This window comes from Lagenorhynchus albirostris, chromosome 8 (assembly GCF_949774975.1).
Source record: "Lagenorhynchus albirostris chromosome 8, mLagAlb1.1, whole genome shotgun sequence".
Taxonomy (NCBI): Eukaryota; Metazoa; Chordata; class Mammalia; order Artiodactyla; family Delphinidae; genus Lagenorhynchus; species Lagenorhynchus albirostris.
The window spans coordinates 10,798,891-10,825,137 of NC_083102.1; the positions used below are offsets into that span (position 1 = coordinate 10,798,891).

General features: G+C 38.5%; 1 protein-coding gene across 3 annotated transcripts in view; it reads left to right on the forward strand.

The window, feature by feature from the left end:
• Window positions 1-26,247, forward strand: part of TPK1 (thiamin pyrophosphokinase 1) — a 334,974-nt gene that overhangs the window by 268,085 nt on the left and 40,642 nt on the right. Inside the window, exon 9 of one of the 3 annotated variants that reach the window (XM_060156462.1) lies at window positions 10,946-11,069. The exons of the other annotated variants lie outside the window; for them this stretch is intronic. Coding sequence (XP_060012445.1) covers window positions 10,946-10,980 — 35 coding nt within the window. The 3' untranslated portion in view covers window positions 10,981-11,069. Of the gene's footprint in view, window positions 1-10,945; window positions 11,070-26,247 lie in introns of those variants that run through there. 3 annotated transcript variants of the gene reach the window in all.

The window sequence follows — 26,247 nt, forward strand, 5'->3', positions numbered from 1 at the left end:
CGTCTTCACCCAGAATCTCCATCCAGCATTACTGCAAGCCTCCTGGCTGCTAGGCGTCGTCCTCTGAGCATCTTCAGGGAAATTCATCAACAGATAAGGGCATTAAACAGAAACACGGTCCGGTGAATTCTGGATTGTGGTGGTGCTGGTAAAAGCACAGGGAAAAAGGATTTTTAAAAACAAATGTTTTAATGAGGTGGCCTGAAAAAGGAGGCCATTCTGGCAGATCGACACCCAGGAATACAGACACGGAGGTGGGAACAGGAAGGGGGGAGGTGCAGGGATCTAATGGCAGTTTGCTGTCACTAAAACAAAAAGTGCAGGACACAACATAGTGAGGAATGGGTGTTAAACCCATCGAGGCCATGCCATCAAGGACCCTGATAAGCTGGTTAATGGGCTTGGACTTCATCTCACATGATGGGTATCCATCAGACATTTAAGGAGAGTGACAGGCTACTTTGGGTAGTTCAGTCTGGCAGTTTTGTAAAGGATGTATTTGAAGGCATAGAACTGATAAGTAGATGGAATGAGGTGAGAGACTCAACGGGCAAGAGTATTAAAATTGGAGATGAGGGAATATTCAGGAAGGATTTTGGAGGTACAGTCACACCTCTGTCTCAGTACTCTTTTTTGAGTGTAAATCATATATCACTCCCTGTTTAAACCTTTAGATGGTTCCCCATTGCTCTGAGAACAGAACACGCTCATCTACCAAGCCCTACAAGGCTTCCCTCCTGCTTCCCTCTGAGCTCAGACCCACACGCAGTTCAACCTCTGTCCTCAGCCAGGCCTGAGCTTACTTACTTTCTCTGTATTCACCTGTTGGTCTCTCTGGTTCAGGGGCAGCAGTTTGCCCTCTGATCTCACTTCTCTTGGGGATCGAAGAAGAGTTGTTGCATTTTCAGTTGCTCAGAAAGAGTTGCATTAGAGGGTTTTAAGCAAAGGAACATACTTCACAAGAAATACTCTGGCTGCCATATTGTAAAACGACTACAAGTCATCAAGTACCAATGTGGCAGGCCTCTGCTGCATTCAGACTTGTTGAATTATTGAAAAAAAATCATTATATTTTTTACAAACCATAGCTTACTCTTTTGAGATGCAAGGGACTAGTGGGAGACTAGGCAGCCTTTTGCTATGAGGCTAGTCAGGACATCTGACATAGGGTTCCAGGGAATCTTGGGAAGGTTCTAACTGACTGAGAACACAAGTATCCCCAGGTGGATATATTGGTGGGGGGCATTAATAAGACGCAGAAAAATGCTGAGTTTCATTCTAAATCTCACCCTTTTTAAGACGCACATCATCCAGCAGTTGAAGAGTTGGGTTGCAAACTTTTCATTTTTCAATATCATTGGTAATAAAAAGAAATCTTAGGTTGATTTGGGGTATAAAATTAATTCTTGACTCTCAATACAGGATCTGCTGGTTACATTTCACACAGTTGTCCCAGACACTGGCGTCCTGCACCTTGCCAGTCCACTGTCCCTGGGTGGGGCTTTCATTCTCCTGGTCACAGGGGGCAGCTAGAGCTCTACCCTGTTAGTGTTCCAGGTAGCTGCACAGAAATCAAGGAACAAAAGCATCGGTGTCTTTTTAAGGAAAATTCCCTTAGGTTGCTATAAAACCTCAGCAAGTATCTTTTTAGCCAGAACTTTGCCTCATGGACATACTTCGCTGCAAGGGAGCCTAAGAAATGTTATCTCAATTCTCAGGAGCCATGTACCCAGGTAAAAATCAGTGGTTCTGTTATTCTAGATGAAGGAAAAAATGGGTATCAGGGGATAATAAGCAGTTTCTGTCCAGACTGCAAATGACATGGAGAATAGATGGTACTGTTTTTGTTTTGTTTTGTTTTAACATCAAAACCCCCAGGATTTACGGACTTGGGTCCCAAATGTGGAAGACCGTTGAGTAGTTGTTCAATTGAACCTACCAATTTGTTCAGCACATTTTCCTGCCAGTCACAATTTTCATTATGCCACTTGAGCCATTTATTTCTAAATCCATCCCCTAATTTAAACTCTGATGGCATTCACGCAGCATATATAACTCACCACCAGACAGCTGTTTTTGATCAGACTGGTGGTAGCCCAGATCTATAACCCTGGGATTTGTATTCTGTTCCAGGTCTTCCACCACAGAATGAAAAGAAGTTTGTTTAGGAACACTGGTAATTAAGGCGGGGTGGGGCATTCCATGCAGGGTTACTATGTATGTAGGGAGAACTAAAGTATAAAAGTGATGAGTCTCCAAGCCATGAAAGCCAGGTGTAAAGCCCTACGGACTTGAATTAGATTCATGGCTTTCAGTATGTTTTATACAAGTAAAGGGAAGAAGGAGGAAATTGAGCTGATTGACATAAACAGCCTAATAATCTGAGTGGATATTTTAAATCACCCACTTATTACTCAAAGACATGAATCTTTGTCAGATGTCTACTCATGCTTTTTTTAAGCTTATTTGCTTTTTTTCCCCTTTAACTTGAAGTATGAAGAAAAGACTGGGGGTACGTTTCTCTTATCTCTTGAATCAGAATGTCAGTTCCGTCAGAATGTGACAGCTTTGACAAATGAGACTGTAGCTTGATCAGCAGTTTCAATATAGGTGCAGGGGTTCTCGGGTACCGAGGCTCTCCTCACCCGTCCGTCATCTGCAGTGAATGACCTGACAGTTACTTTGCAAAGTTTGGAAATTTAACTTGGGAAGAATGATAAAGAATATAGAAACCCAAAGTATACAAATAAATTGGAAACCAAATGCTATTTTATTTTGACACTGACTAAGAAAAAATGGTCATTTATCTTGGTTTGAATTTCTTTCGTTTCCATCCCATATATATGTATATCATACTGGAGTTCCATTTTGCTCTATTTCTTTTCAATCTTTGTTTCATAGCTATTAGAGCAAACTTCATACCCTAACTAGGTTCTAGAAATAAAGGACATCTTCTATCTTCTTCTCAACTTGTTGCTAGTAAAACCACTCAAAACATGGAGTGAAGAATACCTCTGCATATCTCTATTTTTTCAGACACCTGATACATCTTTCCCCTGCCACTACCATTCTTTTAATTTTTGTTTTAGCTTATTAACTTCGTAAAAGAGCATGCAAACCTTGATTGATTTGATATCTATTTCAGAAAACAATGTCATTTAATCTGTTGTGAAGAAATTACCCATAAGAATCTTGAAAACTAGTTAAGATGGTGACCAGTGGTCATGGAGACCACAGTTAATGCCCTTTCAAAGTCAGTCCTCCTCAATAGCAAAGGAAGCAGAGAGGAGGGGAATTTCCCTTCCCTAGGCCAGTGGGCTCTCTTCCTGAAATTTGCAAAAATATTCCCGAATACCAAGGACCACGAATTTTCATTCTTGTAGCTCTATTCTGGTTACCTATTCAGTGTTCATTCAGCACAGATTGTCCCTGTCTTAGCATCTGGGTTTGTATCTAGCTGTTTTTCCTGCTTGTATCTAGAACCATAATATATTACTTAATAAAATAGCTTCTAAGCATACATGTCTTTTTAAAAATATAATTATTTTCCTACAAAACAAACGTCCTCACATTTCCCCCCACGTCTCCATCCCCTTCAGGATCCCTGTGCTGCTCTTTTTACTGTAAGTGGAACAGGTGAGCCAACAGACCCTTAGGGTCACTTTAAAAAGTGTTTTCAAGTCTCTACTCCAGCCTAGTTTAGGAATTACAGTCCAATGACTGCAATCCCATTCTTTCAAAGTCTGCTTTAAAGACTTCAGAAATATGTCTCTCCAAGGATGTTTAGGAAGACCAACTTAAAATTTAAAGTAAACGAAGAATGGCTGTGGGAGGGATGCAGAGATAACAGGAGGCTTAAATGGAACAAGAAAAGGAAGGAATGCAGTTACTCTGATGCAGTTCTTTTCCAGGCCTAAGCAATGTCTGTGTTCCTCTGAATTTTAAACTTGTCTGAATTATCCTTTTATTGCTGTTTGCAGCTATCACATTGATCTAGGGGAAGCAAGTGGGGCAGTTAAAAATCTCATTCCAACTTGGAACTGCCTCTAGATTGATTGGTAGTAATGGCAAAGTGGCTGAAGAGGAAGGGACTGTGTGCTTTATTTCTTATTGACCAAAGGTGTGTCTGTCTGATTAGTCTCTGCCAGCTACAGAAATAGCAGGTACATGCTGTTGAGGGATGTAGCGATGGAGGTGTTGTGCTTTGAGGGAGGCCAGCAAGACACCTGTCCCAAAGTTTTCACCACTGGATTGTCCATTTCTTTCCAAACTCTACCACTGGAGATTCAATCATTCTGACATTTCAGTTCAAGTCAGTTAACAAATATACTTTGGGTCCAATCCTTATACACAGCTCTGGGACTTGTAAAGGATTCAGAAGTTAATAAATGTGGACTGTCCAGGGGTTTTCAATCTAGAGGCTGGACAGACATTTCTGTGTGTAAGAATGTATGTTGTATGATTTCTAACTTCAAGCCAAAAATAAGAACGGAAACCAAACATATGAGTAAGCAAAACTAATTTAAAAAAAAAAAAAGATTGAGTTAAAAAAAAAATCTACATGCCAAATAACTACAAGAGATCCATTTAAAGCAAAGTGACCCAGAAAAGTTAAATGTAAACAAAGTTAAAAGTACTAACAACGGGGCTTCGCTGGTGGTGCAGTGGTTGAGAGTCTGCCTGCCGATGCAGGGGACATGGGTTCGTGCCCCGGTCCGGGAAGATCCCACATGCTGCGGAGCGGCTGGGCCCATGAGCCATGGCCTCTGAGCCTGCGCTTCCGGAGCCTGTGCTCTGCAATTGGAGAGGCCACAACAGTGAGAGGCCCGTGTACCGCATAAATAAATAAATAAATAAAATTTAAAAAAAAAGTACTAACAAGCATAAATCTGCTATTGAGTTTTTTGTTTTTTGTTTTTTTTTTTTTGCGGTATGCGGGCCTCTCACTGCTGTGGCCTCTCCCACTGCGGAGCACAGGCTCTGGACGCACAGGCTCAGTGACCATGGCTCACGGGCCCAGCCACTCCACAGCATGTGGGATCTTCCCGGACCGGGGCACGAACCCGTGTCCCCTGCCTCGGCAGGCGGACTCTCAACCACTGCGCCACCAGGGAAGCCCTGCTATTGAGATTTTTATTAGACAAAGCTGGATTCAAGGTAAACTATGTCAACAGAGATATGAATGAGGAATTTATAATATTAAAGGGAACAATGAGGCTATAAGTATATACCCAAACACTATTGCACCAAAATCCATAAAGCATAAATTACAGGAAAATGAAAGAAGAAACTGACAGAAACACAATAGTGATTATAGCCTTTAATTAACCTTGATCAGCCCATGACAGATCGAGAAAACAAACAAAAAGAGGTGAAATATCTGAAAGCATTTGCATATATAAATATATGTATTTATGTGGTGTATATATGATATACACTACAAATATATGCACATGAATAAAATTATATAACAACAATTTTCAAATCACCTTAGAAATATACAAAATTTACTGTTAAGTGACCAAAAAAATTAAATTTCTACTGTAAAATAAAAATTCCACATTCTGACCCAGTGCAGTAAAACTAAAAATTATAATAATTCACAGATTGATAAGAACACATTCTGGAAAGTAAAATTTTACTCTTAAGCAACTCCTGAATCAAAAAGAATTCATAATGCATTTTAAGAATTAAAAAAATCCCTGTATATCCTAGAATAAAGTTTGCTCAGGAAAATATGTAGCTTTTAATACTTGCATTCTAAAAAAGAAAAAAGAAATGAATCTGGTTTTAACTCAAGAAGCTACAAATGGAACAATAGAGTGTGCCTAAGGAAGTCAAATAAAGAAAATAAAAATGATCAAAGGAGAAATTAAAAAATCACAAAATTGTTAAGCAGTCCAAAAAACCGGTTCTTAAAAATAGAAGGCAAGAAACCACTAGACAGTGGACCATGAAAAACAAAAAGGAGAAAGCACAGGAAAAATAAAATTAGAATTGTAAAAGGGCAAATCACCGCAGTTACAGTAAAGATGAAATGAATGATAAAAGTAACATGCAAGTGTCTACCAAATATATTTGAGGCTATAAGCATTCCAGCAGGAATACGGCACCATGGAGTAGACTCAGAGTCACGTAATGAGAGCAGAATAGGGAAGGAAAGGGAGAAGATCTACCCCTCTGCTGAGATTCCAGAATATCCTCAAAAGAATAGAAAACTGCATTTATAACCCCCTGATTAGATTCTAAAAATCTTCTTTCCCATCCCTCTTGAAACGGCTACTTTTCGCCTGATGAAGAAAGTTGCTATTGAGAAACAGTTTTTCATTTGGAAAATAAATCTAAAGACTGAATATAAAAATGCACATGCTATGACTGAACCGTGCAAAACAAAATAATCACATACATACATAAACACGAAGTGAGGACATATATTTAATTAGAGTAATAAGATTATGGGTAATTTTTCTTATTTTCCAGCCTTTCCAAAATACTGTTTGCATAATAGAAATGCAGACCAAATAAGGTGTCTCCTGTGTATGAGTCCAAATTTTTTTTAACAGTTCTGCAGACTTTCTCCCACTCAAAGGACAAAGTACACTCTTCCTGTCATTATAAAATTGTAGATGGTGTTAAATTATTCCTTCAAAGGCCACCTAAAATGAACCATGTCCTTAGTTGAATGCATACTCTTCTTGAGTTGTTACCTCTTAAATACCAACTATGACAACAGTCTTTATCCTCATAGGAAGGCAGTCATATAAGAAATCTGCAGTATAAACTCAGTTTGTATATTTTGTGGGAAGTACAGTGCATTTCTTAGTAAATTAACAGATCCTAATTAGTGGAATAATTCCCTCATCCTTTATTGAATTAACCGTAAGTAGAATGGACCAGAAGACCACTTTGGAAACTCCAGTAGAGATGACAGACATCAGGGATGATTCTGATCTTGGACTTAGCAACTGTTTTAGTTGAGATTACAGATACTTCAATCTCTCAAGACACAGAGAGAAAGGCGACAAACCTTCTACTATGTATCGAAGACTGACTAAGCCTTTGCATGGATAAAATGATTTGTTTCAGAGCTGGTAACTACACTGTCTTGGGAATTTGTTGAGGTTGGCAGTGGTACTTTTCTTATCAAAAGATGTCAGAAAATTCTTGCTGCCTATATTGTTTTTGAGAGCAAAAGTTATCTATTTTGTGACAGAAAAGGGGGGAATATTGCCCTCAGTTTTGGTTATATTTAGTGTGTCATTATAACTTTTGGTCTTATTAATACTTAGGCAACTTTGGATAGATACTTAGAGAATTTTTTGCACATCATTAAAAATTATATATCATGTCAAGGACTAGATGAATTGATGACAACTTGGATGAAATATGACCTACTTTGCGTATATATAAATATTTCAAATACTGTATTCAGGTAGAAAGATATAGAATTTTTAAGAATTTCCTTACAGTTACTTATACTTAGGAAGGCAGTCTGGAACTTAAGGCAACACTGCTTTTATTTCCACTATTAGTAATTATCACAAATTATCTGCATCTGGAATAAAATATAGCACAACTACTCTATTACTTTCTTCCTCCTTTTAAATAAAATCTTCAGAAATTTGATTCAGGTTCCCCTTGCCACTTACAGTCCATATCTTTGATTATGAGCTCCTACAAAAATAAAATTTTAAATCAACATTAAAAAACATTATTCTTTGCAAAAATTGTTTTGCCCAAGTAATGAAACAGTGCACACCTATGAAACATAAGAAATAGAAGTCCCATCACAATCTAGCTGCCATAGGTAACTGCTTTCAAAAGTTTGATATTTATTTTCCTAGAATCTTATGCCTTTTTACTCTCACTATGTATATTTTTAACAAAAAAAAGTTAATAAGCATACTCTTCTATATTTGCTTTTTTCACTTAAAAACACATTTTATGTATTATTAAATATATTGCCTTACTTTATAAATACAGATCCAAATAATTTGGTTAATGCATTTGTAGCATCATGTTGTATAGAGCTACCATGACTTATTAAATCAGTTCCAATTTTATGTATATGAGGATTATATCTGTTTTTTTAAATTACAGTGTTGCAGCCAAAACCCTTGTACATGTACATGTGTGAATAGTCAAGAGGACCCAGTGTCCAGAAGTGAGATGGTTGTATCATGGGCTATATATATTTACACATTTGCCAAAATGACTATTCCTGCCAGTCTAATGGGGAAGTTTGTCATTTTAATTATTAGGGAAATTATTACTTAATTATTAGGGAAATAGAGCATTTTTTCTTACAATTACAGGAATTGTAAGGTTTTTTTTTGAATTGTCTACTCGTCTTTTCTGTTGGATTGTTCATCTAGGTTGTGTGAACACATTTTTTTCTATTAGAGCTATTGGACTTACATGTATAGTGCATTTATTTGTAGTTTGTCTTCTGCCATTATACATAAAAGTGCTTATTTACTTCACTTCAAAACATTTTGAATTATTTTGAAAAATTTTTTGAAATGCATAATATAGAAAAATATAATTCTTACATTTCTACCATCCAGAATTAGCATTTTTTTGTTTTTGTTTCCAAGCCTTTTTTTTAAACTAAAGAAATAAAACATTTAATGTGTTAAAAGAAAAGCCAGCCTTCCAGACCAACACTTCAGACCTCGTTTATCTTCCTGAGTGACAAAGTTTGTTTTATAGTCTTCTAAAACTTTTGTGTAGTTTTGAATGCCTGCATATGTTTCTATAAACAATATGTTTTATTACTCTCTGTATTTTAAATTCCTTTTGTTAATAAGAGCAAATTTTATAGTGTAATATTTGGACTTCCTTTTACTAATGAGCATTTTGTTTTTGAAATTTATACACGTAGGTATGTATAAATCCAGCTAACAGTGTTTAATTTTTAGGCACTCAGATTTAATAGTTTTTTATGTCTTCACTTTCCTCCTGTCAAAACTATAAAATTGTCCAATTATTTTATTCTCTTTTTCTTTTTTTTTTTTTTTGTTCACATTTAAAATTTTGACGTGGATCATTTGACATTTATTGGAGGATAACCACCAACCATCTGGTTGTACAACATCAAGAATGTACGGTACTCAGAGTCACTGATTTATATACTTTAACATGGGGGGGAGAAAAAGGGGATAATGTAAGTAGGGAATCAACCTAGTTTTCTCCCCCAAATTGCTGGATGGTTTGCTTATAGTTCATTCATCAGTTCATTATGTGCTTATTGATTGAAAACACTGCCTTTGTCAAACATGCAATATCCAGATACATATGATCAATTTCTGTGGTTTTTCTGTGCATTTTTCTTATCCCTATACTGTTTGTAACCAGTATAGCTTAAGTTTATATTATTATTCTCCCCACATATTTTCCTTGGTATTCTGTTTATGCATTCAATGTGATTCAGAATTCTTTTATCATGTTCCTAAAAGAAAATCTTATTTTTATTGCAATTTCACTGAATTTATAACTTAAATTAGAGGAATTTTTTATAGTTTCGATTTGTTCTTCAGACACATATGCATTTATTCACATCTTCTTTCATGCCCCGTCAGTAAAATTTTACAGCTTCCTTCATACAAGTTTAGTAAACTTGTTCTTAAACTCATATCTACAATATTTTTGTTGCAGTTAGTGTAAAATCTTTCATTGTATTTTCATATTTTCTGTCTTGTTCATATTTGTGTAGTATGTAACTTTATCAAACACTCCAATTGTTTTCAGTAGTTTTTAGTTGGTATTCATAGACTATATAGGTTTATTTGTCATCATGTGTCTTCTTTGGTAAAGTGTTATTCAAATCAATGGTTCTCATCTGGGGCAGTTTGGCTTCCCATGGGATCATTAGCAATGTCTTGAGACATTGTTGGTTGTCATTAATATGGATCCTGTTGGCATCCGTTGGGTAGAGACTGGGAGGCTGCTAAATATCTTTCAGTGCCCAAGAGAGTCTCTTGATATTCGTGAGTTATATGAATTCTTTATATATTCTAGATACAAGTCTTTTTTTGGACATATGTTTTGCAAGTATTTTTCCCAGTGTGCAGCTACTTTTTGATTTCTTAAGTCTCTTTTTTTTTTTTTTTTTTTTTTTTTTTTGCCGGTACGTGGGCCTCTCACTGCTGTCGCCTCTCCCTTTGCGGAGCACAGGCTCCAGACGCCCAGGCCCAGCGGCCATGGCTCACGGGCCCAGCCACTCCGCGGCACGTGGGATCTTCCCGGACCGGGGCACGAACCTGCGTCCCCTGCATCGGCAGGCGGACTCTCAACCACTGCGCCACCAGGGAAGCCCTCTTAAGTCTCTTTTGAAGAGCAAAAGTTTTTATGAAATCCAATTTATTGATCTTTTAAAATTTTTATAATTCATGCTTTTTGTGCTTTATTTAAGAAATCTTTCTAACCCAAGGTCACTAAAATATTTTCTTGTGTTTTCTTCCGTAAGTTTCTTAGTGTTTCCTCTTACGTTTAAATCCACGATCCATCTCAAATTAATTTTGGTAAATGATGAGTTAAGGCTTGATGTTTATATTTTTCCAAATGGCTATCCTATGGTTCCAACACCAGTTGTAGGAGATGTTTTCCTTTCCCCAGTGAATCGCCTTGAAATCTTTGTTGAAATCAATTATTCATATGTGTGGATCTCTTTCCGGTCTTTACATCCTGTTCCACTGATCTATCTATAATCTACCACCACAATGTTTAGGCTACTGAAGCTTTATAATAAGTCTCAGCATCAGATGGTATAAATCCTCTAACTTCGATCTTTTTAACAATATTGAATCTTCTGGTCTAAGAACACAGGGTATCTCTCCATTTCTTTAGGCCTTATTTAATTTTTCTCAGCAATGTCGTCTAGTTTATAGTTTAAAAACTAAATTTTTTGTCAGATTTATCACTAATTGTTTCATATTTCTTAAAGTTATCTTAGGGCTTCCCTGGTGGCGCAGTGGTTGAGAGTCCGCCTGCCGATGCAGGGGACACGGGTTCGTGCCTCGGTCCGGGAAGATCCCACATGCCGCAGAGCGGCTGGGCCCGTGAGCCATGGCTGCTGAGCCTGCGCGTCTGGAGCCTGTGCTCTGCGATGGGAGAGGCCACAACAGTGAGAGGCCCACGTACTGCAAATAATAATAATAATTAAGAAGGATTTTTTTTTCGTTTTTTTTTTTTTTGAAGATTTGGAGGAATTAATAAATGGAGTCTTTGGCCTCAAAATGCTTTCCTCCTTACTTCTCAGTCAAATGCTACCCATTCACTTGAGACTGTGGGAAAGATTATTCCTCTACCCTCTTAGGTAGACTATGTATTTATAGTCACTATTTCTTGAATCTAATTTAACTTCCTATGAATTTATGCTTGTCTCCCCTTCTACATTTCATATATCTTGAGGTTTTTCTTTATATCACTGAGCATGATGCATTATCCACCTTATACAGAGGGCAAGGAACTCAGCCACTAGTGCTTGAGTGTTCAAAGGTAGGTTTCCATAAGAAAGCTTAAAATAGAATTATTGCTCTGAAGTAGAGAAATTGATTTTTTAGGAGGGATATTGCTTATAATGCTTCTGGCTAGTTTAAAGATGATCTGACAATTCTTGATGATTAATTACTGAATCACTATTTCTCTAAAATACATGTCTGACAGTTATTTCCTTTGGAGAAATGTTAGAAGGAAATAACATCAAAATAAAAAAATCGGAGCAAGACTAAATGTAAAGGCTCCTGGAATTTATTAAAGCCTTAGAAGAGGCGTGTACCAGGTGTGATGAAACATAAAAGCTGTGCATTTTATTCACTTCACAGAGAGATATACGTACTCTAAAAATTGACTCGTGAAGTTAAAGTGTTGGTGTATTTTATACTGGCATGAATGTTGCTGCTAGTAGGATGATACACCAGGACCCTACTGAAGAACAGTGGAAAGGGAAAAACTGACTTAGACCTGGCAAAACTATCTTTACAAAGAAATCCTATCTGCTTTTAACACTCAGATGATAGAAAAGTATGATGGATCGTCTCCATAAGCGCGTCAGGCCTTCTTAGCACTCGCTGATGACCCCAGCTCCTTTCTGGACTCCCTTGCAGGGAACAAGCAGAGGGGGTCCTCAGGGGGCCTGAAATGTGGTACTTGGTGCCTGGGGATAACTGTGGCCTCTAGTGTAAAGATGCTGGTCAAGGTAGCATTTTTACCAAAAGACTAGAAGGACACTATAGAAGTCTGTTGCCCAGAGGAGGAGAAACTAGGCCTGAGAACTTTAAGTCATTGATACTAATAATAAAAAAGTAGTTGTATAGTATTCATATCTGAAAATAATTGATTTATCAGAACTCTGAAAGTCTTTAGATAACAAATTGTATTACTAGAGATGGTCCTTTATCCCAGCAAAAAGGTTTGACATACCTTTAATTCTTATTCAGATTTTCTCTACTTTCTGTCCATGATGTTATGTATTACATTCTAAAGAATGCCCTAAATAATGATTTTTTTAAATAAAATGATTTTAAAATTATGCTGGTGACATTACAGTAATGATCTCTAGATTAAGACTTTGGTTTTCTTCTCTAAAATGCATAAGCTTTGTGGTGCTTTGCTGATGAGTAATTACTGCCAGCCTGATGGCTGTCACCTGAAGTGAAAGGAAGGCATGAGGAAAGCTCGACAACCACTCTCAACTCCTTGATAATAAGCTCTCATGTCGGGCTTCCCTGGTGGTGCAGTGGTTGAGAGTCCGCCTGCCGATGCAGGGGACACGGGTTCGTGCCCCGGTCCGGGAAGATCCCACATGCCGCAGAGCGGCTGGGCCCGTGAGCCATGGCCGCTGAGCCTGCGTGTCCGGAGCCTGCGCTCCGCAACAGAAGAGGCCAAAACAGTGAGAGGCCTGCGTACCGCAAAAAAAAGCTCTTATGTCAAAGCAGGATGAGTTGCAAGTGGATGACATAACAGTAGAACACTGCCTTTTGTGGATTATTAGTGCCTTTCTAGAGGATTATCAATACTGCTGGCTTTTGGAGAAGAGTCTCAGATCATAATTTTAAAAGTCACTGTTTCGGCATCACCAAACAGATATTCTAAGCCCATCTTCTTATAAGTGGTTTAGGTTATTTTTCTTTAAGGGCATTTGTGTGTCAACATTTTATTTTAGTTGCCATTTGGGGGTGCTATTTTCACATACTTGTAAAATCTTTTTTTAATTTATTCTCATCCACTTAGAAATTTGCTTAGTATTAACTGTCAAGTTGCAGCTCTTTTCCAGAGCTATAAAGTTATGGGCCTGTTTTTCAGATCTTTTGTAAAATAAACACTGACCCTCGAGAATCAGCTGTTTATATTTTTTTGTTGAGAGATTTGATCGCTTCTCTCTTCCTATCGAAGGCCCAAGCCAGTTTCCTTTTCAAGACCAAAATCTTCCTCCCAGCCACTCTCTACCTTGACCCCCAACTCCCACCCCATTCCATGATGAAGCAAAACTCCTTGACCAACCAAAAGATAACAAAAATACTTCTTTGTAGAACCTTAACAGTGGCCTGGATAATCAGTGCTCTCTCCCCCATCACATAACACACACACACACATACATATATACACATGTGGGTTTAACTGATTCTCTCCTTATATATCCTTCTCAATCCCTCAAAGAACTCAAGGATTTTATCAGGTGTTTCTGTTTTGAGTCTGATTTATGAGCTCTTCTTTGTGCCAGGTGCCAGCCATACTCCACAGTTCATAATCTGTCACCAGGTGTAATGGTCCATTTCCAAAGGTGAAGTGTGACCGTTCTTTCTGTACGCATCAGGTAAACAGATCGTGTGGCTGCTCGGGTATCTATATGAAGTGGGTGATCTATCTGGAGAGCACGTGAGCCTTTCAGCACACGCCAGTTTCACTTGGTTCTCTTCTTTTATGCTCTTCATTTTTCTCCATCAAAGACTTACCTGATGAATAACATCCAGTCACTAGTGAGCAGTTGCTCGAAATCCCTAGAAGGGGAGTGGGTTGTGGTACCCGGTGAATTTCAGAGCATCTCAACCTTTAAACCTTGTCGAATGAAATGCCGTTCAGAGGGTACAGCATTTCAGTTATACAAGATGAATAAGTAGAGATATGCTCTACAAACCTGTGTTGTGCACTTACAAATTTCTTAAGAGGGTAGATCTCATGTTAAGTGTTTCACCACAATAAAAAAAAGGAAGAATAAAGGAAAGAGAGTCATTGGGATTAAGAGGAGAATTTGGTTTGGTTTCGTTGGTTCTTCAACAGTGTCAGCTTTTTTTAACACTTGATGGTGACAAATCCCACGGCTTCCACTGACAGCTTTGTTTTTTTCTTCACGTCTATCACAAAATTACAGATAAACCTCTGCATTCAAGGATTCAGGAAACTGAAAGTTTCAGGAACCAAATCTTAGAATAGATAAACTTGAATTACTAGGCCTCATTTGTTTTCATTTTCATGAGTTCTTTGTGTACATTAATGGGTTATTTCTCTAGAGATGTAAAATTTCTGTTGTTCAGGGTTGGGACGTTGCCGCAGGAGGTATTCGGTAAATTCGGCCCATCCATCCAGCTAATACGCAGGAGCATAGACCTGCAGATCTGCGGTCCTCAACCTTTTTGGCACCAGGGACTGGTTTCATGGAAGACAGTTGTTCTGCGGATGCGGGGGGGCGGGGGCACGGGGGCTCGCCGCTCACCTCCTGCTGTGCGGCCCAGTGCCTAACAGGCCACGGCTGTAGAGGCTCTTGAGTAGACGCAGGATAAGAGCGGGCACACGAACATCATCAGACACCAAACGCTGCTAAGATCATTCGTTTTCCAGTCTGTGTAGTGTGAACTAAAAAAAATGCACCACGTGAGAGTGGTGAGTTAAGTTTTATGTGGGGCAAAATGAGGTCTATAGCCCGGGAGACAGCACCTCAGATAGCTCTGAGAAACTGCTCCAAAGAGGTGGGGGGGTCAGTATAGATGTGATTTTGGTGGAGGGGGAGTACGTGCCGTCAAGCACACATTTTTGCAGAAAGTTGCTGCTAGTCACAAGGAGCAGTCGTCACCGTGAAGGATTTTAGTGCGTCTCTAGATATGAGGAGATGCAAGGATTGGGCTCATAAAATCTTTTCCTGAAAATATCTAAATATCGGAAAGCCTATTCTTCTAGTTTTTCCCAGAGTACAGAGCGCCTCATTTCTGATCTCCACCTTGAACTCCTTTTAGGGTGTGTTGAAGGTCAGTGGTCACAGCAGCTTGTGATTTAATCCTTGTAGAGGCAGATGGCAAGTGCCCATTTGTAGTTGGCAAAAGGAAAAATGCATGTTTTAAAAGTGTACCTAAGCTTACTAAAGTTAACCGTCCACATTTTTTTTTAGTGTTTTGTATGAACTACACAGGAGTGAAAGTCAAGTTTCAGAGTTTTAAGAAGGAAATAAGAAAATTAAAAGTAAAGGGAGCAGGGGCATAGAATTCATTCCAGGAATGTGGTAACCAAAGAAACCCAATTAGAAGAATCTGATCGGTAGAGGAGGAATCAGTCACTGAGGGCATGGAGAGAAATGTGGTTCTATTTTTGTTTTCGTTTTTCTTTTTAATGATGAACCCTGGGTTGTTTCAAGAAGGAAGGAAAGGAAACGGTGAAGGAAGAGAGACTAATGGCATGTGAAATGGATGGGTTAATTTTTAAAAGAACGACCTAAATCAGTACTTCTCACATTTTAATGTGTTTTGTTAAATTAAGATTCTGATTTTTTTTAAATAAATTTTTATTTTTGGCTGCGTTGGGCCTTTGATGCTGCGCGCGGGCTTTTCTCTAGTTGCAGCGAGCCGGGGCTACTCTTCATTGCGGTGCACGGGCTTCTCATTGGATGGCTTCTCTTGTTGCAGAGCACGGGCTCTAGGCACCCAGGCTTCAGTAGTTGTGGCACGCAGGCTCAGTCGTTGTGGCTCACGGGCTCTAGAGCGCAGGCTCAGTAGTTGTGGCTCACGGGCTTAGTTGCTCCGCGGCATGTGGGATCTTCCCGGACCAGGGCTCGAACCCATGTCCCCTGCATTGGTACGTGGGTTCTTAACCACTGCACCACCAGGGAAGCTCCAGATTCTCATTCTTTAGATCTGGGGTGAGGCCTGGGATTCTGCTTTTCTAACAGGATCCCAGGTGACGCTGATGCTGCCTCCAAGGCACTTAGAATCCTGCTGGGAGACCAAGTCAACACATCTGAAACTAGTCATGATTGTTCTAGCACCTTCCATATATAAGACAGCACAGTAAATGCAAGTAGGTGCTGAATAGCACAGTTCTTTCCAATAAATGCAGTTAAAAACTTTCAAACCTTTAGACCGCCATGTATCCTGAGTGATAAGGAGATAACTCCATATCAGGGAGGAAAAATGGTGTTGGTCATTGAGTTCATGACAATAACACATTTACAAGTCAAAAAAAAAAGACTATTAGTTCTCAAGTAATTAGGAAAATATCATTGAACAGCAGAGAAAATGTAAGTCAGAACCATCAAGGGTTATTATTATAGTTTCAATTTTGAAAACTGCTCCTGTTTGTATTTCTAACATTTTTATATACACATGCTCCCAAATATGCTGATATATGCAGGAAAGAAAATGAGGTCTTTTTCATTATCTGCACATCCTTGCATCTCTTTAAAAAAATCAGAATGTGCATTCATGTATTCTCGCTTAGCGTTCTGATCTTTGCATTTCTGGGGGAAGGAAAGAAGGCGTGTGGTTTTGTACTCAGCTAGTTCTTTTCCTCTGTATTCTACTGCACATGTGTGACTTTTCTTTGGTTAAGAGGTAGAGACTAGCTCTTACGTTTTAAAGATAACTTGACAATGACCTGATGAGAAGGTTTTATGTCTCTTTATGAAGTAAAAACATGAATCCTCTTTGATTGGAAGAAGCATAAAAAGATGATAAATATATTAGCCAGGTTTTTCTCCATAGACCCTTGGACTTACTAGCACAATGTAATAAAATGCTATATGCTTATTACAACCTGTGTTGTTTGACCTTTAAAAATTTTTTTTGACAGCAAAGCAGAGGGCTGTCCTCTCTACATTACTTTTAATATAGACAAAATTAAAATAAACTATTATATTTTTATCACTATAGATTGGGTATTATGTCGATATTACTAATAGAATTATCTGTGCATGGAAATTCTCTGTACATTTCTTTACAACCTCCTGTACATCTATAATTACTTCACAATAAAAGTTTTTAAAAATTGAAGGTAAAACATACAAGATTAAAATACACAACAGCCATAATATATATGCATATTAAGTTGGGATGGTTAAATGGAATTGCAGTATCCTAAGATTCTTGTTTTGTCTGGAATGAGGGTAAAAGTATTGAGGAATATTAGGCTTTGTGTTAGGATAAGCATGCTGAAATTTCTAAAGTAATCGCTAAAGGACTAGAAACAGCGTCTAACTTCTAAACTGGTAGACAGATACTCGTGTAGATACTTAAGGATGAATCTGTTGAGGGAATTTGAAATTGATAAAGCATAAGGGGCAGAATAGGATCAAGGGAGCCTCTTGTCAATGAGATGACGATGTAAGAACAAGAGAAAACTCAAGTACACAAACTGTGACTTCCAAAAACTGAGAAAGTGCTTCAGAATGGCAGATTTCGATAGAAGGAATTAAAAATAGTGAGACTGTTTTTATTCTTATTAGAGTTGGGTTCATAATAAGATCAAGGGCTGCACCGGGGAGTCTTGAAGTGCACAGAAAAACCAAGATTAAGTCAAGTAGCAAGTGACATCATTTCAACTTAGTAATGTGATGAGGTCATGGTCATGACCTAGATATTTAGGACTAAGCTCTAAATGTGTGTTAGGGGGATGGGTTCTATTCTTTTAATTTTTTAAAATTGAGATACAATTTATATAACATGAAATGTACCACATTAAAGTATATAATTCAGTGGTTTTTAGTATAGTCACTGTGTTGTACAACCATTACTATCACTTGTTTCCAGAACATTTGCATCACTCCAAAAAGAAACTTTGTATCGATTGCCATCAGTTCCAATTCCTGTCTTTTTCTGTGGCAGCCACTGATCTACTTTATGTTTCTATAGATTTGCCTGTTCTGGACATTTCATATACATGGAGTCATACCCTATGTAGCCTTTTGTGTCTGGCTTCTTTCACTTAGCATAAAAGGTCCAATCACATGGTAGTGTGTAACAGTACCCTATTCTTTTTTGTGGCTAAATAACATTCTATCACATGGATATACCACATTTTGTTTATCCATTTATCAGTGCATGGACATTCAGGTTGTTTTTACTTTTTTGCATATCATGAATAATGCTGCTATGAACATCCATGTACAAGTTTTTGTGTGAGCATATATCTTCATTTTTTTTAAGATCAATCTCAATTACTTTTTTAAAATTTTATAAAATTATTTTTAAACTTATTTTTATTTTTCGCTGTGTTAGGTCTTCATTGCTGTGCGCCGGCTTTCTCTAGTTGTGGTGAGCAGGGGCTACTCTTTGTTGCAGTACGCGGGCTTCTCACTGTGGTGGCTTTTCTTGTTGAGGAGCGCAGACTTCAGCAGTTGTGGCACGTGGGCTCAGTAGTTGTGGCTCGTGGGCTCTAGAGTGCAGGCTCAGTAGTTGTGGCTCACGGGCTTAGTTGCTCCATGGCATGTGGGATCTTCCCGGACCAGGGATCAAACCTGTGTCCCCTGCAATGGCAGGCGGATTCTTAACCACTGCGCCACCAGGGAAGTCCGTGAGCATGTACCTTGAGTCCTCTTGACTCAAAACATATACCTAGGAGTGGAGTTTGCTAGGTCATGTGGTAATTCTCTGTTTAACTTTTTGAGGAACTGCCAAACTATCTTCCTCAGTGGCTGTACTATTTTACATTCCTATCAGCAATGTATAAGGGTTCCATTTTTTCAATATCCTCACCAATATTTGTTATTTTCTTTTTTAAAAAAATAGCCATCATAATGAGTGTGAATTGGTATCACGTGGGTTTTTTTAATTGAAGTATAGTTGATTTACAATGTTGTGTTAATTTCTGCTGTACAGCAATGTGATTCAGTTATACATATATATACATTATTTTTTATATTCTTTTCCATTATGGTTTATCACAGGATATTGAATCTAACTCCCTGTGCTATACAGCAGGACCTTGTTGTTTATCCATTCTATATATAATAGTTCGCATCTGCTAATCCCAAACTCCCAATCCATCCTTCCCCCGCCCCATCCTCTCCCTTGCCAACCCCCAAGTCTGTTCTCTATGTCTGTGATGGCATCTGGTGGTTTTGATTTGCATTTCCCCAATGATTAATGATGGTGAGCATCTTTTCATATGCTTATAAGGCAGTTGTATATCTTCTTTGGAGAAATGCCTATTCCAATTCTTTGCCCTTTTAACAATTATGTTATTTATCTTTTTTATTGTTGAGCTGTAAGAATTCTTTCTATATTCTGGATACTAGACCCTTATCAGATACGTGATTTGGAAATATATATGATATATTGATATTTTCTTTTTCTCGGGGTTGTCTTTTCATGTTCTTGATACTGCCCTTTGATGCATAAAAGTTTTTAATTTTGATGAAGTCCAGTTTATCTATTTTTTCTTTGGTTTCTGTTCTTTTATAAAGCTATTTTTACTGAAATAAGATGCTATTTTACATTTTAAATTCTTGTTGTCTCTCAGTTATGCATAATTTAGATAGATAGCTTTTAGAGAGTCATAATTTAGGTAGTAACCTGCCTCACTAATGAGATGAATTATTAGTTCCCTTTAGCTGCTGTAACAAAATTGCCACCAACTTGGTGGTTTAAGACAACACAAATTTATCATTGTACAGTTCTGTAGTTCAGAAGAGTGAAGTGGGTCTCACCGGGCTAGAATCCAGGTGTTAGCTGACCAGTGTTTCCTCCTGGAGGCTCTAGGGGAGACTCTGTGGCCCTTCCAGCTTCTAGAGGCACCACATTCCTCAGCTTTGGGCTCCCTTCCTCCAACTTTGAAGCCAGCAGTGTTGGACCAAGTCTTCCACACATTTCATCACTCTGACCTCCAACTCTACCTCCCTTTTCCACTTTTACAGGGCCCTTCTGATTACATTGGGCTCACCGGGATAATCCAGGGTGCACTCCCTATTTTAAAGTGAGCTAATTGGAAAACTTAATTCCAGCCACAGCCTTAAAACCTCAATCTCCAGGTAATGGGTAGTCACAGGTTCTAGGAATTAGGAGGTGGATATCTCTGGGCAGCTATCATTCCTGTACTACAGGTGACCTTATTGCTGGCCTGCTCTACTAAAGCTGGGGACTGCAGGACATCTATTGACAGCTCATGAAATTGCAAGTACTCTGAAATAAATTGACTGTAAATATCATTGGTCTTGTCTCTACAAGCCTGTCTGGGTTGTGGCAGAAAGAGTAGTAGATATGTAAATTCTTCATTCTTCATGAGCCTCTGTTACAATCCCTAAACCAGAAGTTTCTATTCTTGCAATCCAGGAAGAAACCAGCTCAGAAGTTTGGCATTATGGATAGCAATCTTCAAACTGGCTTTCTAGAAGTGGGTTACACGGGCAGGTACTTTTTTAGGGGCAGCATGGTACAGCGAGAGAGCTTGGGCTTTTGACTTAAGTGGATCTGGAACTAGGTGTCAGCCCACCCACTTTATTTGAAAAGTCCACCAGAATTCAACTACATCCACAAACATAGATTTTGATGAATGTGCATGAAACTTTGTATTTGTGTGGTAGCATATCTCAAATATCTCTAAAAGGCAAATTGATACTTTGTTTAAAATGAGAAAAATTAGTGCTTAAAGTATCTAAAGGAGTTTAAAGACACTTAGCCATACTGTTTACTGAATGATAATGCCTTTAGGAAAACATGTTAAGTGTATGCGCTTCAAAATCAATTTGTTAGTGTGATGCGAGAGATAAAAGGGTTCTTCTTACCTAATGCTGTCGGAAGACACCAAAAAGAGGCTGACAGTGAATTCTGTCATGTCTTTTTCTTTGATTAAAAGGAAAATGAGACAGAGGACAGGCTCACGTGTTTACTGCTAAGCATCCTCTCCTGCCCACATTTTCTTGCCCAAATAATCTCTCACCACATTTAGACAGAAGGGGGAAAAGATGAATAGCGTAGCATGTGGGTGCTCCCAGGGATATACAGAAAGTCTGAATCTTTCCATCTCTGTATGCATCGAGGTATCTTTTATTATGGGATACATGGATTGTGAAAACTCAGATTATTATTAAATAGGGCAGTGGGCAATTTAGGAAGTGCCCTATCTCCCTAGTGCGGTAATTTATGTTGATAAATTGCAGCTGTCAAGAGTGTCCAGAGCACTTCGTGGGATCCGTTTCTAACTTTGCATTTTTCATTCATGCATTCTGATGTATAAACTTCTATTACAAGAAAAAAGAAAAGCACAGCGAGTTCTAGAGCTAGTCCCTAAATTGTCATAACCCGGTTTGGGTAACATTAAACAAAAGTAAGAATGAGGATAACATTATTATTATTAATGTCTCCTTTGCCCTCCAAAGTCAATAGGTTGAAAGAAACGTTAGAGAAAGAGACCATTATTTAAATGAGTTTAGGTGTCCAACAAAAGAAAAAAATGCCCTGAAGATGGAAAGATTGATTCCAAAATATAGGAAAATACATACATACTAAAAAAAAGTATGAAAGGCAATGGGTTAAGTTCTATATGTAAGTGTCATGGCTAGTATAACAGGGGGAAAAAATGATACATAAAATTTACATTAAAATAGAAAGCCTTGCAAGTTCTAATAATCCGTTTTTGCCACTGTATCCATGAGTTGTGTTTCATACTCAAAACTCAGTGGTTTAAAACTATAGCCACATACCTTGCTCATGCAGTTGCAGTTCAGGTAGGATTTGGCTAATCTAAAACGGCTCGTTTCATAACACCTGGTGTGTCACTGCTCTGCCTCTTAAAATTGATTCCTGCGGCACCTGGATGGCCATGCTCCTTACGTCTCTCTGGATTTAGAGCTAGCATATTCTTCTCAGCACAGTGCCAGACACTCAAGACAGCAGGCAGAGACCTGCAGAGCCTCCCAAGGTCTGTGTTCCGACCTGGTGCACTGTCCTCTCTGTTCACATATCATTGGCCTGAAGAGTCACATGGCCACGCCTATGTCAAGGCACAGACTGCTCTAGATGAAAATTACTGCAAAATTGTACCAAGTTTTGTACCCAAGAAAGCCTCTGCTGTAGGTAGTAAGATAATCTACGTAAATTTATAAAGTCTTAAAGTGAAATTTTTTAAGCAACTCATGCATCAAAAGTCTTAACCTAAGGAACAGATACAGTAGGTGTAGCCGTCACATCTCCAAGACTAACTAGGCTTGTCAAGATAATCTAAACTGGCTTGTGCACATGGCCACACACTATCAAACTTGTTTAGCTAGAATATTTCTGAGAGTGATACCACGTGATACCAAGATGAGAGAGCCTTGCTTCACTTCGCATATAATTCACCTCTCCACCTCCCATTACAGCTCTTCTGGCTGCAGATCTTGAAAAATGGAAAAATAAGAGAGATGAAATGTGGCTTGGAAAGTGATATAGGACTGTTTGCTTGGTTGTGGGTTTGCATTATTTTGTGATTATTTTTAATGCCCTTCCAGATAAGCCTACAACTTAAACAGGGTAATTCAAGGCTAGAGATGGCCATTGCTAACGTCTGGGTCTCTTTTGTGACCAGAAATAGAAATACAATCTCTTACCGATACTGATTCCCGAGGCCCCAGGGAATATACTTTGTCTGGGGAGTCTTGGCCCAGAAATGCCCCATAACTGTAGAAGATAAACAGCCAGTTCCCTTCTAGATTTGTCCAGAAATGATGACCTTAAAAGGCTATTTTCTTGCACTGTCTTGTGGCAAGTGCACCACCTAAGCAGGTGAACTTTGTTTATCTTCTCTGTTTTATTGCTTTAGTGCCTCTTGTAATTGATTGAGAGGTGAAATCCTCCTGTGCAGGAGGATTTACACTCAGAGGTGACATTCCTCCATCAGGACCAAGAGGGTAACGTCAGATAAATAACCGAGCACATGCACGGAAAGAAAAGTTAATGCTCTGAGAGAATGTCTTTTCCTCAGTACTAGTAAGAAAAAAGAGGAGACTTCCAGAACTGGCATCTGGCCTCAAGTTTAAGTCATAGGGTTAAACGTTGTTTTTCCAATTTATTTTGAGTCAAGTACTTTTTCTTAGAGACAGTATATCAAAGCAGGATGAAGTAAGAGTAGCCGTGTGGATAAAATTCTATACTTTGCCCTAGTTCAGTTATACAGCGTTGGTTAAACTTGCTGTTCTTACCATCAGACTCTCTACAATGCTAATAAAATCTCATTTCTGCAGTCAAGGTGTCTACAGTTTAGGGGGAGAAAGAATATGCATGTTATTATGCATAAAAATATAAGAAAATAATACAAAGTGGGATATACAATTTTTTAAGAGGATCAGTATTTCAGCATACTCAGTGTCAGTCTGTCTGGGCTGCTGTAACAAAATATCACAGACTGGATGGCTTATAAACAACAGACATTTACTTCTCACAGTTCTGGAGGCTGGGAAGTCCAAATCAAGGTTCCAGCAGGTTCTGTGTCTGGTTCATAGACTTCCTTCTTCTCTCTGTGTCCTCACATGACAGAAGGGGCCAGGGAGCTCTCTGGGGCCTCTTTTATAAGGGCACTCATCCCATTCATGAGGCCTCCACCCTCATGACCTCATCACTTGCCAAAGACCTCACCTCCTAATACTGTCACCTTGGGGGTTAGGATCTCAACTTATGGATTTCGGGGCAACACAAGCATTCAGACCATAATCATCGGTGTCATTCAGACAACCCTGGTGGGGGCATGGACAGCAGGGATTTTTTTTCCCATTCTGCAAAAGCAGAACACAAGAAAAATAGACAAAAATATGAAATAAGATCATCACAACTTCCCCATAATCTACTAATCCTGAGAAAACCATGGTGAACATTTTGGGGTTTATTTCAGTCTTTTTTCTATGTTAGATTTCTTAATTAGAAAAGAAACTCCACATTTAAGCTTTTGTAACTTAAAGTTGCATTAGGTTTTTGGCTCTTTTTGTTGTTGCTGTGTTGTTTTTAAGCAGCATATTTATTTAACAAGTATTTACTATGCGTCTACTCTGTGCACACATTACATTAGGTGCTGAGGATTTAAGGGTAAGTCTGGTGCTCAGGAAGCTAAGACTCCAGTAGACCATGCTGTTGGCTAATAATTGAGCTCATAGTCTGTTCAAACCAAAAGACTATCACCAATTAAGCTCTTCCTATCCAGAACGTATGATGTTTTAACTCAAATATGAGGCTTTACATTTTCTAGTAAAATATCCTGCAGTTGCTTTCCTTTGTTCATTTGTTTACATAACAGCTTTTGTAAGACTTAATTCGCATACTGTAAAATTTACCCTTTTAAAATACATAGTTCTCCCATTGCTTTTGGTTCATAACTTTAACTTTTCAGGATCGTTGTGAATCTTGTTTCTTTCCTTAGTTTATCTCTCCCGGTATTCTGTCACCCACAGATCAGTTTAACCTTACAGATTTTATTCCAAGAGGATGATAGAAACTTGAATGGGGACAGTTCCAGGGACAGAATCTTGCATTATTAAAGGCCTTTCCAGAGAGCCGCTCATCAGTCCTCTTTGGGGAAGGTACTTACCATCTCTCAGTTCATCCATCTGTATAATCCTTTAGCCCATATTTCACCATGTCATTCTTGACAATATGCAAAAGTAAAAGGATAGTCTCTGAAAAGTAAGCCATTACTCAAGCGTGATTGAACGATCCTTTTCAACGATCTGAGTCCAGCAAACAGAACCTTAACATCATCCCATGCCCTGAGCTCAGTTTCCTTTGTACAACACACAAGACTGTCTTTCCTGATGGAGAATACGAAAGCCCAAGAAAAGCTGAGTCACTGATGCTACATCATCTTCTCAAAGCAGAGATCAACTCCTTTTTTCCTTTGCTCCAAATATAGCTTTGAAGCCCCTTTTTGTTACTGAATTTAGCACTTTTTGATTTTATGATCTTTCATATCTTTTCTGAAATAGCTTTTCTATGTCCCCATCTCTTAAAGTATTTGCTCAAATAAAGGAAACCCTTCCATTTATATTTTCCAGTGGTGAGTCCATCCTCAGAGTTATGATTATAAAGTAGTAATATTTAGTCTGTTATGATAAAATGTAGAATCCTTTTGTTTGGGATGGGTTTTGTTTGTTTGTTTGCTATTAGTATACAGCATGTAAGCCATCAGGCGTGCTCCTAGCTAGCTTTCCTGACAATTTCAGAATAACCTCAGGACCTCAGTATGGCTCCAAAAGATATCACATCCAGCCACGTTTCCTGCTTTGGGCAGTTTATCTCGTGATGTTTTCCCCTTTCCCGTCCACATTTAACTCCTCTTCTCTAAATAATTTATACATTTCTTCCCAATTTTTTACCTGTATTGCATTTTGAGCCAGAAACCCATCCTTTGTTTAATGTCGCCAGCTAGTGAACTGTTTGTTTCCTCCTGTCTCCTTTTCTTTCTCTTGGTATAATTTTCTTTCCGTAAGGGCAGCATCATTAAAAGTTGCACAGTGTCTATAACAGCATGGATCCTGTCATATCTCCTTGCTCTTAAACTAAGGAAAAGAACATCTCACAGTTGGCAAGCAGTTCCTCCTGGGACCTCTTGGCAAACTGGTAACTATCTTCTGGGGACTTTTCCTAAGCATTTAACAATATTTAGGCAGAAAGGCAAGTAAACACTAATGCTTTTATTTGAGTAGAGATTCTTGAGGAGCTCAGACAGTTATGTGAGTACTGTTACGGTGCAGTATCAATACAGTTTCCCACTGTAATTTTCTCCCTTGGCTCAGTTCCTCAAATTTGAGGGGAGTGCCCTTCCTTATAATTTGTGTTAACAGCCCCCTTGTTCCTCCCGCTGTCTTTATCTTTTCTCTCCACTGTAAATTGATTCCAGTGGGAGGGAAGGCAAGATGGTAAATCAGTAAATCGATACTCTCATTTCCACTTTTGTTTTGTTCGACTCTAATTACACTTAATCTTCCTATAGTAGCATATTTTCAAAGTTAAGTCTTATGAATTTCAGTATTTATACATGTACATAAAAGGGAAAAAAAGGTCTCTCCCCTTCAATTCACACCTA